The sequence below is a fragment of the Galleria mellonella genome, unplaced genomic scaffold, assembly GCF_026898425.1.
Source record: "Galleria mellonella isolate WM207_F2 unplaced genomic scaffold, CSIRO_AGI_GalMel_v1 utg54, whole genome shotgun sequence".
NCBI lineage: Eukaryota > Metazoa > Arthropoda > Insecta > Lepidoptera > Pyralidae > Galleria > Galleria mellonella.
Window position 1 is genome coordinate 3,714,928 of NW_026442114.1, and position 15,713 is coordinate 3,730,640.

Here is a 15,713-nt window from a genome sequence, read left to right on the forward strand (position 1 = left end):
CCCATGCGTTGCCATTCTTGAGGACACAGGTGTTATTCCTCTGTACCCTGTAAATTCACGCCATATCCCACCTTTCAAGCCGAATCACAGCCATGCAAACACAGCTGCTTCACAGTTGAAACACGAATGGGACAGAGGTGGATGATAATGGAATGGTAACTCCGCCTGCGCTATCGGTATACACTGGCGGGGCACCAGTGAGGGATACTAGGTGACGATGAAAACAGGTCAGTTATCTACTCGTATAGCCTGTCGTGACGATTTCCACTAGAATTAACCACGATTGTTTGCAGTAGGTACCGCGTGGAGGTCGACCTGATAGCTACCTAAGTTGTATAAAAAAAATCCTGGCTATATCTTTCACACAGTCCATCCATGTCCTTTTTGATCTTCTTCTGTTCCTATAGCCATTCTTTCCTACTTAATACCTTTCTTGAAATATGCTTCTCATCCCTGCGCATTACATGTCCATACATACATAAATAAATAAAAGCACGTAAAAATAGGGTAACAAAATTGTATTTAGTTCATTTTAACACTGAGGTTCGGGTATCCCTTGACACCAAGGTTGGTGAGGACGAAGGTGGAGCCAGCGGGCGGCGTCTGCTCCACTCCGCGGTTGACGCACGCGCTGGTCACATACAAATCCTCGAGGGCGGGACCGCCGAAGGTCACTGACGTAACTTGCAGGGCCGGGATACGGATCTTCTCCAGCAGAGATCCGGTGCGAGGATCAATTTTGAGCACCTGCAATTTAAAATAATGCTCATATCGGATTTAGGATTTTAAGGAATAATCAATGAAATAATATATTATTTTAGTTTTTTTTTTTTTATACAACTTAGAATGGCAAACAAGCTGACGGCCCACCTGATGGAAAGTGGTAACCGTCGCCTATAGACATGAGCAGTATTCAATTTCTATTCAATTACTATTTAATTTCTATTCTATTCTATTTCTATTCTACTTCTATTCTATTTCTATTTTATTTGATTGAATATTTCGATTAGGTACTAATTTCATTTAGAGAGTGTTTCTGTGATAATTGAAACAAAACTTGATTGTCTTAAATTCTATTGAGACACCTACTTGTAAAACACATGAGGTCGTGAGCAAAAACTATCCACTATATAGAAACGGTACATACGCGGTGGCCATCGAAGTTGGCAACCCAGAGATTCCCGTCCGTGTCTATGGTCATGCCGTCGGGGATGCCCTCTAGACGGTGATCCTTGTATTTGAATATTATCTTTGGATTTGCTGCTAACAAACAACGAATATTAATAATTATTATTTTGACTTAAAAACTAATCTACTAGACCGATTTTGATAAAATTTCTATGGCACCAATAGGTAAGTATATCCTTTTAAAAAAAACATCCAAATTGGTTTATAACTGACGGAGTTATGAGGTAACAAACATAAAAAAAATATACAATCGAATTGAGTACTTTTTTTTTTAATCGGTTGAAAATTGACATTGTTACAAGATCAATAGAAAACAATTACTTTTTATAAATTTTGTCTGTCTGTCTGTTTGTTCTAGTATCATGCAAATAGTAATACACAAAATAGCATAGTATGGTATTTCACAGTTCTATTCCAGGAAGTAAATTTAATTTACGCATCTTTGAACTTTCACTTTGCCATCCATTCGGAATGCAATTTCAACTGATAGGAACGGGCAAGTGACTCAAGTGTTTATTTTTCCAACAGTGACATTTTACTGAACTTATTCCTTCCTTTCCCGTGGATGTCGTAAAAGGGGACTAAAGGAACTAAACGGTCTAGGCAAGAGCTTCCCTCTTCAACTTTTTTTATATAATACATCTTTGAATAGCAAACAAGCTGACGGCCCACCTGATGGAAAGTGGTAACCGTCGCCTATAGACATGAGCAGTGCCATGGACATAACAGAATGTACTGTTTCGCCCATGATACCCCCCATGCGTTGCCATTCCTGAGGACTCAGGTGTTATTCCTCTGTACCCAGTAAATTCACGCTATATCCCACCTTTCAAACCGAAACACAGCCACGCAAGCACAACTGCTTTACGATTGAAACACGAATGGGACAGAGGTACCCAAGCAATCGACATCAGTAATATGGATAATCAGTACTATGGACATAACAGAGTACACTGTTTCGCCCATGATACCCCCCATGCGTTGCCATTCCTGAGGACTCAGGTGTTATTCCTCTGTACCCTGTAAAGCTTAAATGCGATTGCCAAATCGCCTGCCAAGCGTGGCAACTGCTGGCAAGGCCTACGTTCAACGGTGAACAATTAACGGCTGATATATTGAATGACGATGGTGAAAGAACTTGCAACTAGTTAAGTGACTTTTAAAAACACTCACAGATGTCGCCCGTGTGCACGTTGTAGTCGTACCTCCTGATAGCGTACTCGAACGAGTCCGCGAAGTAGAAGGCGGCGCGGCCCACGTCCCAGCACATGCCGTTCGATATGTCGATATTGTCCTCCAACTTGTGGACCTGGAAATATGACACAATGGAGTAGATTCCAAGACATTATACTTCATTTTTTTTAAATTATTCCAAAACTTTTTTTTCATTTACCAAAGAGATACTGTACAAAAGTCGATTGCTTGGGTCCCATTCGTGTTTCAACCGTAAAGCAGCTGTGTTTGCATGGCTGTGTTTCGGTTTGAAGGGTGGGATACGGCGTGAATTTACAGGGTACAGAGGAATAACACTTGAGTCCTCAGGAATGGCAACGCATGGGGGGTATCATGGGCGAAACAGTATACTCTGTTATGTCCATGGCACTGCGTCTATAGGCGACGGTTACCACTTTCCATCAGGTGCGCCGTCAGCTTGCAGCGTCACCAAGGGCATATTGCTAGCAATGGGGCTGTCAAACTCCATTGCTAACAATCCCTTTCCCTCCAACTGACGGAGTTATGAGGCAATAGACATAAAAATATATAAAAAAACAATACAAGCGTATTGAGAATTTTTACTCTCACCCTACCCTCCTCACCTTTCCATCAGGATCTATCCGGTATAAACTGCCTCTCTTCAGGTGGAACTTCCCAGGTTCATATTCGGCTCCCATTGTACCTGAAATTATCATTAATCATAACATCTGACTGGTGGCGGCGTGACGGGCCGGGTCGTTGAGTTCCCTAAAATATAGTTGAGCGCAATGATGATGGCTCACCCGTCATACTCGTGAACGGATGCTTTTGGGAACTGGTATGCTCATGTTTGTCCGTTTACTTTCCATTCCATTTTTAAATAAAAATAATACATAAAACATAAGCCTTCCCTATAAGGGAAGATTAGCTAGTAGTCGCCACGCTTGGTAAGCGGATTGGCAACCGCAGTTAGGCTTTTAGAGATGTTTTAAGAGGGACGCTGCTGCCCATCAATCGCCGTCCCTTAGTCGACTCCTAAGACACCCACGGGAAAGGAAGGGGCGGCCTATTCCACACCGGGACCACACGGCCAACATATATTCTCTTCTATTCTATTCTCGTACTATTGCTATTCGATTTACGAAGCTATATTATAGTTATTTATATATGTATTGTATGTGATTTATATGTGTATATTTTTTGTATATATATTATTCTATATGTTTGTATGTTTATTATAAATTGTTATCTCTTAAAATATTTAATTAATTTACTATTTTTTTTTTCAAATCTGTGCACCGCCATTTGCACATCTCTCAGCATCATCTCTCTACCAGTCAATCGTTACGATAAACATCTGTTTATCGTAACGATTGACTGGTAGAGAATGCCATCAGGCATTAAGTCCGCCCTGTACACATATTGTAATGTGTGCAAAAGTAAATAAATAAATAAATAAATAAATATTATTGCACAATATTGTGCAATGAGATTGCTATATAAATAATCTATCATTATCTTTAAACAATATTAGATTATCATATATATATTCTAACAATACAGGTATAATTAACTCTCTTTATCTACTGTAATACATACATTTTATCAGCGATAAAACAAAACTGGGGCTAATGTGAAATAAATCTGATATTTGAATAGTGGTTTTTTTGTATACGACTTAGAATGGCAAACAAGCTGACGGCCCACCTGATGGAAAGTGCTAACGGTCGCCTATAGACGTGAGCAGTACCATGGACATAACAGAGTATACTGTTTCGCCCATGATACCCCCCATGCGTTGCCATTCCTGAGGACTCAGATGTTATTTCTCTGTACCCTGTAAATTTACGCCATGTTCCACCCTTAAAACCGAAACACAGCCATGCAAACACAACTGCTTCACGGTTGAAACACGAATGGGACAGAGGTACCCAAGCAAGGGAGACATTGTACAAAAGTCGTTTGCATAGGAACCAGGCAATTGATATAAATCTATGGCTCTAATGAACGCTCACCAGCGAACAGTCTCCCTCGAGGATCCGCCTTCGCATCATTGAACCGGTTGTCTGGATACTCCTGGTCCACTTCCACTATTGTCCTCAGCAAGCTGGCACCGCCGTCCTCGCCGGCCCACCTCACTTCCACCACCTTCCGCTCCAGCCCTACCACGAAGTGACACCGCTTGCCTTCGATGGGAATTATAAATGTTGTCCGGCCATCTTGAATTTACGAAAAATACATTTTAATACGTAGTAATATATATATATATATATATATATATATATATATATATATATATATATATATATATATATATATATATATATATATATATATATATATATATATATATATATATATATATATATATATATATATATATATATATATATATATATATATATATATATACTAGCTGACCCCGTAAACGTTGTTTTACCACTTATTGCGGAATATAAAAATCGCAATTAAAATACAGGGGTTGATCGTAAAACGATGAAAATTTAAAGTTGTGTGTATTTTTCAATGCTTAATCATGTTTAAATAAAAATAAAAAAATTGTCAAAAAAAATAAAAAAAAATTTTTAGGTCGGTCATCGGTCACCCTTATCATTGAGGGGTATAAAAAATAGCTGTTGGCCGATTCTCAGACCTATCGAATATGCATACAAAATTTTATGATAATCGGTAAAGCCGTTTCGGAGGAGTTTGGTAGCGAACACCGCGACACGAGAATTTTATATATTAGATAGACATATATATTAACTATTATAATTATGAAATTTAATTTAATTTAACTGGCTGAAAACCAGCGCTGTGCAGCTGTTCACATTGCGCTGGGACACTCACAGCATCCGCTGAGCCGGTTCCTTTTGCCGAGTATAGGACACTTTTTGTATATGTCATTTATATTTTATATTGTAAGTTTACTGGCAATAAATGTTTTTATTTTATTCTATTCTAATATAAATAAAATAATATTAAAGTCGCTTATAATGTACAACTAACCAAGTTTGGACGTGGTGTGTTTCCCGCTGGCTGGCACATATTTATTTATGGTGTAATCATTGGTGCTTATGAAGTACAGCGCTTGTTCCTCGGCGTCCCAGTGGGGACCCTCGCCCAACGTCACTGGCTCGACCACCTGCCTCAGCGTCGGTCCCATCTGAAGTCCAACATATTACTGATTATAATATTATTATAACCTTCAAGAAAAGGGGGGAAAGGGATTGTTAGTAACGGAGACTGAGAATCCCATTGCTAGCAATATACCCAAACCTAGTCGACGTCCTCGCGGTTCTCCCTGGAAACTATGATGGTTAATTCCTGATGAATTCATCATGATGGGCTAACTGGCCTGTTTTCATTCTCATCGATCACCCTTCACTGGTGCTCCGCCAGCGTATCCCGTTAGCGCAGGCGGGGTTACCATACCATTTTTACCCATAAAAAAAAAACCTTCAAGAGCGTATTCCCTTTTAAAAGGCCGACAGCACAACCTGCAATGTATCTGGTGTTGTGGGTAGTCACTTACCATCAGGAGAGCTGCATGCTCGTTTATAAAAAAAATACTGTTATTACAGATTGTTGTCTATTTTTATTAGCATTAACAATTATAACGGTAGATAATCGAATGAGATTTTTAAGGAACTCTTTGTGACGCGGAGTGTCTATTCACCCCGTATATATTTAACTGTCAATGTAGTGTACTCACAGGGTAGTTGAATAATAAAATAAATATCATAAAAAAAAATGAAGGTACAATAAGATCAGACGGTGACCGCAGATAGCGCATTTGGAGAGGTGGAATAAAGACAGTTATGACGCGGTTTAAGCCGACCTAATCGAGAGTGAGGAAAATACAAGATGTAAACAGTAACATAATAAGGAAAACAAATAACAAAAATAACATAATTATGTACCTATTTGTATATGTTATTAGTATTTAAAAAAAAAAATTGTAAAATTAAAAGTAAAACTGGCTCATTAATTTAATTTATATTTGTAAATCACCGTGTCTTGACAATCTCTTATGGACTGTCGCGATACAGGTTCGCCTAGTGCGGTGTACAATGTACTCGCTGTTGTAAATTTCTTGTATTTAATAAATAAATAGAATAAAAAAAAAATGTTAACTAAATGATTTAGTGACACGGGAGATATTTAAGAAAAAAATATATTAATAATAATAATTCTTTATTTGCTTAAACACGGTAAAATCAAAGATGTTACGTTAGTGAAAGATCATTCGTGCTTAGCTTACAACGTGATAGCAAAATTCATATTTTTACCAGATGGAGACTTTGTACAAAAGTCGATTGCTTGGGTACCTCTGTCCCATTCGTGTTTCTACCGTGAAGCAGTTGTGTTTGCATGGCTGTGTTTCGGTTTGAAGGGTGGGATATGGCGTGAATTTACAGGGTACAGAGGAATAACACCTGAGTCCTCAGGAATGGCAACGCATGGGGGGGGGGGTGTATCATGGGCGAAACAGTATACTCTGTTATGTCCATGGTACTGCTCATGTCTATAGGCGACGGTTACCGCTTTCCATCAGGTGGGCCGTCAGCTTGTTTGCCATTCTAAGTTGTATAAAAAAAAAAATTCATTTAGCATTAAAAAATTAACATTTTGTTTTTTGTTTAAAAACTCTTTTACATCATAAAAACTATTTACATTCAGCCAAGTACACATTTTCTTTTGAAATAAATTCATATTTGTAAACCACATATGTGTGTGTGTTTTTTTAATGGATGATAATGGAATGGTAACTCCGCCTGCGCTATCGGTATTCACTGGCGGGGCACCAGTGAGGGATGATAGGTAACGATGAAAATAGGCCAGTTAGCCCATCATGACTAATTCATCAGGAATTAACCATGATAGTTTCCAGGGAGAACCGCGAGGCGGTCGACCTGGTTGGGTATATTGCTAGCAATGGGATTCTCAGTCTCCGTTACTAACAATCCCTTTCCCCCAGCAATAGGTCAGTTAGACCCCATGACAAATAATCCCTTTCCCCACCATATATATGTGTTTGTAAATAAAATTCAAAATACTCACTGTTAGAAATGAATTCTGAAAACGTTTTGAGCGAATGCAGTGTACGCTCTGAACATTCAACTCTGTTTACAACTGAATTACAATTTACACATCTAATCTAAAGTCATTTGAGAGACGATTATACTAATGTGCCAGATAAATTGTGTACACAATGCTTAAACATTAATTTTAAAAGAGATTTTAAACAGTTAAGTGTAAACATTTCAATACGTTATACAAATAAATACCTTTTTTCCCGTCACGTTTTCAAAAGAAGGAAAACTAAAAAAAAAAACACTCCTAGTTGACGTATTAACCCTTCTTCGCGTAATGGTGGAAATTTCCATCATAACATTGAATGTTCAAAAATTATATAAAAGAACAAGTTCACTTTAAGTTGATCGTGTCTGGACACCTTTTTAATGTCCATTGCAGAACAAAAAACATAGCTGTTAAATTTATTTCTTTAACCATTTTTCCTTTAATTTTGAACATGAATTATATCACCTTGATTTATTTCATCAATAAAAAAATCATGCAAAGAAGGGTTAAGACAAATCATATGCCCGTTTTCAATCATAGCCGTGTAGGTCCTGGCCATCTCTACCTTTCGCGTGACTGTTGTAAGAGGCGACTAAGGGGGCTTATGGTGGAGAGATGGGCAGCAGCGTCCCTCTTAAAACATCACCAAAAGCCAAACTGCGGTTGCCAATACGTTTGCTAAGTGTGGCAACTAGTGCTAGCAATATACCCCTATTAGGTCGACCTCCACGCTGTTCCCCCTGGAAACCACCGTGTGAATTCCAGCTGTATTCATCACGATGGGCTTTCTTTGGGTCCACTGATCTGCTTCATCATTATGTATCATACCTCACTGGTGCCCCGCCAGTGTGTACCGATAGCGCAGACGGGATAACCATTCCATTAGGGGAGAAAGGGATTATTAGTAATGGGATTACTAACAGTTCCATTGCTGGCAATGTACCCTATTAGGTCGGCCTTCACGCGGTTCCCCCAGCAAACCATTATGGTTAATTCTCACGAAATTCGTCATGATGGGCTAACTGACCTGCTTTCACCCTCACGTATCACCTTTCATTGGTGCCCCGCCAGTGTATACCGATAGCGCTATCGGTATACACTGGCGGGGCACCAGGCGGGGTTGCCGTTTCATTTTCACCCATTAACCATTCCATAATCATCCATAAAAAAACTAATTTAGCACATAGCATACTTTATGCACTGATTCCGACTCGACCCATGGAAACTGTGCAGAGATGTTGCATCTCTGTGCATCTTCTATCGAATTTATCATGGGGAGTGTTCTGAGGAATTGTTCGGATTGATACCTGCTGCTGATTTTCACCATTGTACTACCCGCCATAAATTAAAATTTCATCCCAACCATCTGGACGAGTGGCGATCCTCCACCGTGCGTTTTTCAAGGCACTCTTTGGAATCAACTTCCGGCAGCAGTATTTCCGAACCGATACGACAACATAACCTTCAAGAAAAGAGCATATTCCTTTTTAAAAAGCCGGCAGCACACCTGCAATGCCTTTAGTGTTGTGGGCGATCATGGGCGGCGGTAGTCACTTACCATCAGGTGAGCCGCATGCTCGTTTGCCCCCTGTGTTGTAAAAAAAAAAGTAATAAATAAATCCACTCACAAAATGTTGTCAAGCTCTTCATACACGTGCCACAAAACATCCCGCAGCGTCGACTGCTACTATTGGTCACGTTTGGGGATCCTGATCACTTCCATGCCTTTGCCGAACACGCAAACAGTAATTTCGGCGCTAAAAAAATACAAAAACTGTTAATTTGGCAGGTAAATTACAACTGATGCATTTGATAGTTAGAATACACAATTATTTACATAACATATATATATATATATATATATATATATATATATATATATATATATATATATATATATATATATATATATATATATATATATATATATACGTATGTATTTCATTATACCTTGTTGTGTCGTATATGTTACCACAGTTGTGTTTGCATGGCTGTGTTTCGGTTTGAAGGGTGGGATATGGCGTGAATTTACAGGGTACAGAGGAATAACACCTGAGTCCTCAGGAATGGCAACGCATGGGCGAAACAGTATACTCTGTTACGTCCATGGTACTGCTCATGTCTATAGGCGACGGTTACCACTTTACATCAGGTGGGCCGTCAGTTTGTTTGCCATTCTCAGTCGTATAAAAAAAAACACTACTGAAAAAATTTTTTTTTTAACAAAAATACAAACATTGTTATATAAAAACAGACTTATTGTGGATGAATTTGTAACTAAGATTTATTTCAATTGATCGTCTACCTATAAAAAAAATGGTTTTCCCCTGACAACAAAACAAAACCTCTGCCGGGGGCTCCTCGGGGGCTGACCCCCGAACACCCTTCAAATTAGGACAAATCCGGGGAATTCCAGACGGATGGCAGCCCTAGTGATATCCTAACTTAGTGTATAGGATAATCTATGTATTAATATACGCGGACGGAACCGCAGAATACAGCTAGTGAAGGTATAATATGTAAAACAATGGAGACCTACCTTGAGTTATCAAGAATATCCATGCCCTGTATATCAGAGATGTCACTTAGTGTTTGAGCTACAAACACACATGTGATACCTTTAATGCCTACACACCATCTACACAACGTTATTCTTTGATCTATAGACGTTGACAATAAGAAATCATCGATGAACCGCAGTCCAGTGATTTGCGAACAATGAAACTTATCCCACGACCAACTATCAATTATTTCAAAGTCTACTTTGTTAAATTCTAATAACTTCAAATGTATTGCATTATCATCCCCTCCAGTCGCTATTAATATTTGGTTATCCGTTACAATTACTGAATCGAAACTATTTATGCCCGACTTGTTAGTTATTGTTGTAAAAATTGGCTTCAAATCCAATGTTTCTATGTTGGCGTTAGAAATACTCCAAAATGTCACCTCCCCTCTAGTCGTACAAGTTGCGATCAAGTTTTTATCGCCAAACTTAAGATGTTTCGTTTTTAAAATACAAGTTTTAAAACATTTCTGTACTGCAACAGTTTTAAAAGCAGCAGTTTCCAAATCGAAACTGAAAGTTCTAAGGCTGGCATCGGAACAGCCGGCAACAATGATTAAATTATTTTCATTAAATCCTACAATATCCACGTCCATTATTCTCGTTTCTGGATCGAAATCTATCGAGCAATCACGCCACGTTTGTTTCCCTTTACGTTCCCTTTCTGTTCCTTTTATCATGTAATCAACACACTCTTGCGTTTTAAGCACAATTTCATTGTTTTCTTTGGTAAATTCGATCAATTTTATACACATCTGTGCTCTACCTCCAGCGGATACCAAAAGAATTTTATTAGCTTCCAAACAATGAATTTTCAAAGTTCTCACACTCGATAACTGTTTAAAAATAAGTTCCTCGCCAAATTTGTTCTCTCTGTCAATTGACGATATCCTCAATGTGGTATCTTCGCCACCAGATATATAGAATGTAATAGAATTATCTAAATTCGTCTTATGCACACATAAACAATCAATTTCTTTAGAATGCGATCCAATTATAACATTTCTAGAAACAACTTTACTCATTTGAAATTTATTAATATGTATATCTCCTTTCTTAAGGTACACAAGCATTATAAATTCATCATAGTCATTGTCCACTTTGTCTATGTAACGCACCACATCCCAGGACCTGTGCCCTCCCCCACATGCTACGTTTAGTTGTTTTATTTTACTTTTAATATCGTACACAACAAATGTTCTTTCTTGAAAACCACAAACCACATTCTCATTATTGTCTATAAATTTTTCAACCCATTGAAATTCTAAATCTTTTGAACTCATATATTTAGCTAAACTTTTATGTGCATTGTTTAGACTGAAATATTTTATCGTACCATCTCTTCCTGTGGTCATAAACTCATTGCTTTTAATAGTAATAGATGTAGGCCCATATCTACCATGGACTTTACTAAAAGTCTTAATTGGAGCTTTATTGTTCTTGTCGTACACATGTACATTTCCACATCTGTCGCCTACAACCAAAATCCCATGTTTAGTATCAACATCAGCTGCCGTTAACCATCTTTCTTTGCAAGCAGGCAATATAAATTGTTCACACAATTCAGTATTTTTTTCTCTCGAAGCCAAAACACTTATTTGGCCATTCTCAGAACACATAATCAGATGCCTGTTGCCTGCCCATTGCATTGACAGTATTTTCCCAATTTGCAGTTTCGTTTTTATGACATTACACAGCAGTGCATCACCTTTGCAATTTTCTATAAAAACATCTAAATTTCCACACATATCGGCAACTGCTACCATTTGTTTGCAAGAGGAGATATCTATTAATTTATAAGTAGATTCATGTTCCAATCTTCCAACAGTCTTTACTTTTCTTTTTAAATCGTAATGGATTACTTCATTATATTCACTTAAAATAACAATATTTCTTCTAGCAGTAAAAAGAATGTTCTTAGGTGACCTTACTTCTAAATTAAGAGCTTCATTTTGACCATATTCAGTAGCTATGGCTAGTGGATGAATGACTAAACCACAATCACCACCACCAGTGACTAAATAATCATTATTAGCATCTACAGACCATATACCAGCATTCTGGTGTGTTACCGACTTCCTTAATAAAGTCCCTTGAAAATCCCAGAAGCATATTGCCGAGTCTTCACCAACAGACACCACCCAGTCTTTTGTAATACAATTTCTCATAACTCTGGCAGAATGTCCGTATAATTCATGAATGCATGTTATGCTCGCCTTCTGCCATAATTCTATGGTGTAGTATCCGTTTGATGAGTTTGAATCTTCACTATTTACACTCCACAGACGGACAGACCTGTCATCAGATGTTGTAACTATTAGGCCTCTATGTTGGTCACATGATATTGAAAATATAACACCCTGAAAGAATTGTTAATGACATATTATATATAAGAATATAAAATGTATTAAGAAATAAAATATATTTATTTTAAATAATCTGAAAATCTAATATAGAAAATGGATATGAGTTGATATTTTTAATAAATATTGTTTGAATTAAACTCTCAAATGTTAATAGTTATATTCAATTTTTTTTTATACAACTTAGAATGTCAAACAAACTGACAGTCCACCTAATGGAAAGTGATAACCGTCGCCTATAGACACGAGCAGTATCATGGACATAACAGAGTATACTATTTCGCCCATGATACCCCCCATGCATTGCAATTCCTGAGGACTCAGGTGTTATTCCTCTGTACCCAGTAAATTCACGCCATATCCCACCCTTCAAACCGAAACACAGCCATGCAAACACAACTGCTTCACGGTTGAAACACGAATGGGACAGAGGTGCCCAAGCAATCGACTTTTGTACAAAGTCTCCCTCTGTACAAAGTCTTTTTATGTCAAATTTAATAAGAAAATTTTTTACCGCATAATTACATTTTTGTTTCGCCAGAGGTTGACTGGGAGAGAACACTACTCCTATATAGTATTAAGTCCGCATTTTGTACCAGATATTTCTTTGTAAAGTGGTGAATAAAAAAATGAATAAATAAACACTAAACCTACCTTGTGTCCTGATAAATGATGTAGAGGTGTCTCAACTTGACACGCATGCACTATAACTTCTGAGAACACAGTGCCAGCAAGTACCAGCACACCATCCTGCAGTGGTAACAGCAAACCACTGTATAATATAGAGTTGTCTCTGCTCACATACTGTTTACTTAGACTTTGCATTGCAGTGTTCCAAATCTAAAAATTTTAAAGAAGTTGGTTAAACAGCAATCATATTTGACCCAAATAAGGTTGAAATAGAACCTTATGACTTTCTAATATTCTCACAGTCAAGCAAGATCACGTTTAAAAGGGGGTGGGGAAAGGAATTGTTAGTAATGGAGCCTAGAAACCCTATTGCTAGCAATGTAGGTTACATACAAGGCCAGGTTAACCTTCATATAGTTGCTTCTGAAAACCATCATGATAGATTTTTGAAGGCATCACAACGGGTCGACTGTTCTGCTTTCATCAACACACCTCTCATCCCTTGCTGGTGTTCAGCCTTTGCTAATAATATAATATATACTGGCAGAGCACCATTCTATTTTCACCCATAAAAAAAAAAACAAAAGGCAAAGCTATTATCCTAGGCCTAGGAAAGTAAATTTGTATTTTCCCTCTTGGTGTCTTAATAGTATAATCAATAAAATTATAATAAATTTATTCGTAAACAACATAACTGTTTATAATTACTCCTCTCTATGCAAAGGTTGCCTGGAAGAGATCGCTCTTAACATTAAGGTCGCCCATTGTTTTCCCATTGCGATTATTTTTTGTAATTATTTATATTTATAATAAGTTTACTATTGTAATCTTTTAGAGGAAACAATAAAGAGTATCTATCTATGTATCTAACTGTAGTTTCTTAACTATTATTATAGTTTTCAGGTACAATCAATAATCTAGATATTAGACATAAACTGTATTTATATATGTAACATGAAGATGGTATATATATATATATATATATATATATATATATATATATATATATATATATATATATATATATATATATATATATATATATATATATATCCCAGTCATATAAATTTACTATTTATCAAGCTATTATTGAAGAGGATATAATATAATTAGATAGTGGCATACACCAAAACCAAGGAGTCTTGTTGTGCTTTTTGTTTTTTTTAAATACGTTTTTGATATTAATACTCTGTGTAAATAGATGGAGATTGTAGTATATTATATTCACATACTGGCCACTAACAATATTGTAACTACTGGCCGGTAATAATTTGTTCCATTTATTCTTTCAATGAATAAACCAGTGTCTAACCAATTTTCTTACGTATCACTACAGAGAAGAGAGAAATAAGTACCTGGACAACATTATGAGCAGTTAGCAATGCTATAGATTGATCTTTAACCCATAGAGCAGAATGTAGCCAATCATTAGACACCACAGGGTTAAACAATCGCGTCAACTCCTCACCCTCAGACAACACAGTAAACTGTTTTCCGCCAAATACTATTATTTTATTTGAAAATTCACAAGGCACAATACCATAGATTTTTTGTCCATTTAAACAAATAATTTTTTGTAACAACCTTTTGTTAATATTGTCAAATACATGCATAGAACAGCCGATACCTGAAATTTTAAAATGTGTATAATTCATTCACAATTAAATAGAAAATGTGCTAATAAAAATTGCAATGTAAGGTTAAGTCCTTACCGGCGAAGATCGAGTTTTTATGCAATTTAACCGCAGTAACATCTGTACGAGTTATCAAAGACATTTTAAGTATTTGTAGTGAGAAATAATTAAATCAAATAATATTTACGAATAATTAAAAAAAAAACATATGATGAAAAGAAAATAAAAGGTTAATGACAATAGAGTTTGACATTGATTTGTCAAATTGACATTCATTGACAGTGTCACAGATTACACGTAATAGTTGGTTTCTGACTAACAGCATTCACAGATTATTTAATGAATGATAATAAAATGGTTACCCCACCTGCGCTAACGGTATATACTGGCGGGGCGCCAGTGAGGGATGATAAGTGAGGATTAAAAGGCAGGTCAGTTAGTCCATCCAGGAGTTCAGTACGATGGGTTCCAAGGAGGACCACGTGGCGTTCGACCTTATGGGGCATATTGCTAGCAATGGGACCGATAGTCCGCATTACTAACAATCCTTCTCTCCCCCCCGCCCCCTCTCTCGAAACAATCATAAATTAGGTATTTGTGATGTATAATGAATGTATAGACTAAACGAATAGTATTGGTAGTCAGGTAGACTTTCACGTGATACTTCCCTAAAAACCATTGTGCTGAATTCCAGGTGTATTCATTACGATGGGCTAACTGACCTGCCTTTTCATTCTCATCTATTATCCCTCACTGGTGCCCCGCCAACATATATCGTTAGGGTAGGCGGAACTATCATTTCATTAGCATCCATTTAAAAAAATAGTATAGTATTATGTTATCTGTGATTATACACTAAATTAGTGATGGGTATTAGGTATATTATTTTTTATACAACTTAGAATGGCAAACAAGCTGATGGTCCACTTGATGGAAAATGGTAACCGTCATTTATAGCCATGAGCAGTACCATAGACATAACAAAATATATTGTGTCGCCCATGATACCTCATTATATACTACTACATATATACTATCATTTACTGAAAACAT

At 37.0% G+C, this 15,713-nt stretch overlaps 1 protein-coding gene across 8 annotated transcripts; it reads right to left on the reverse strand.

Annotated features, from left to right (window-relative positions):
- Nucleotides 1–503: 503 nt before the first annotated feature.
- Nucleotides 504–14,907, reverse strand: LOC113509817 (regucalcin-like). Of its 8 annotated transcripts, none has more exons than XM_052898840.1 (7): nt 9,096–9,226; nt 5,392–5,548; nt 4,398–4,601; nt 3,006–3,085; nt 2,362–2,497; nt 1,148–1,263; nt 504–747 (listed from the first exon to the last, which is right to left on the reverse strand). In XM_052898840.1, the coding sequence occupies exons 2-7, from the start codon at nt 5,546–5,548 to the stop codon at nt 523–525; spliced, it is 918 nt and encodes a 305-aa protein (XP_052754800.1). In that variant the 5' UTR covers nt 9,096–9,226; the 3' UTR covers nt 504–522. The 8 variants fall into 8 exon arrangements, 6 of the variants coding, with proteins under 6 accessions (XP_052754800.1, XP_052754796.1, XP_052754795.1 ...); XM_052898836.1 differs by lacking the exon at nt 9,096–9,226 and adding an exon at nt 7,674–7,787 and having other exon boundaries at nt 1,148–1,260; XM_052898835.1 differs by lacking the exon at nt 9,096–9,226 and adding an exon at nt 7,674–7,787.
- Nucleotides 14,908–15,713: the final 806 nt, after the last annotated feature.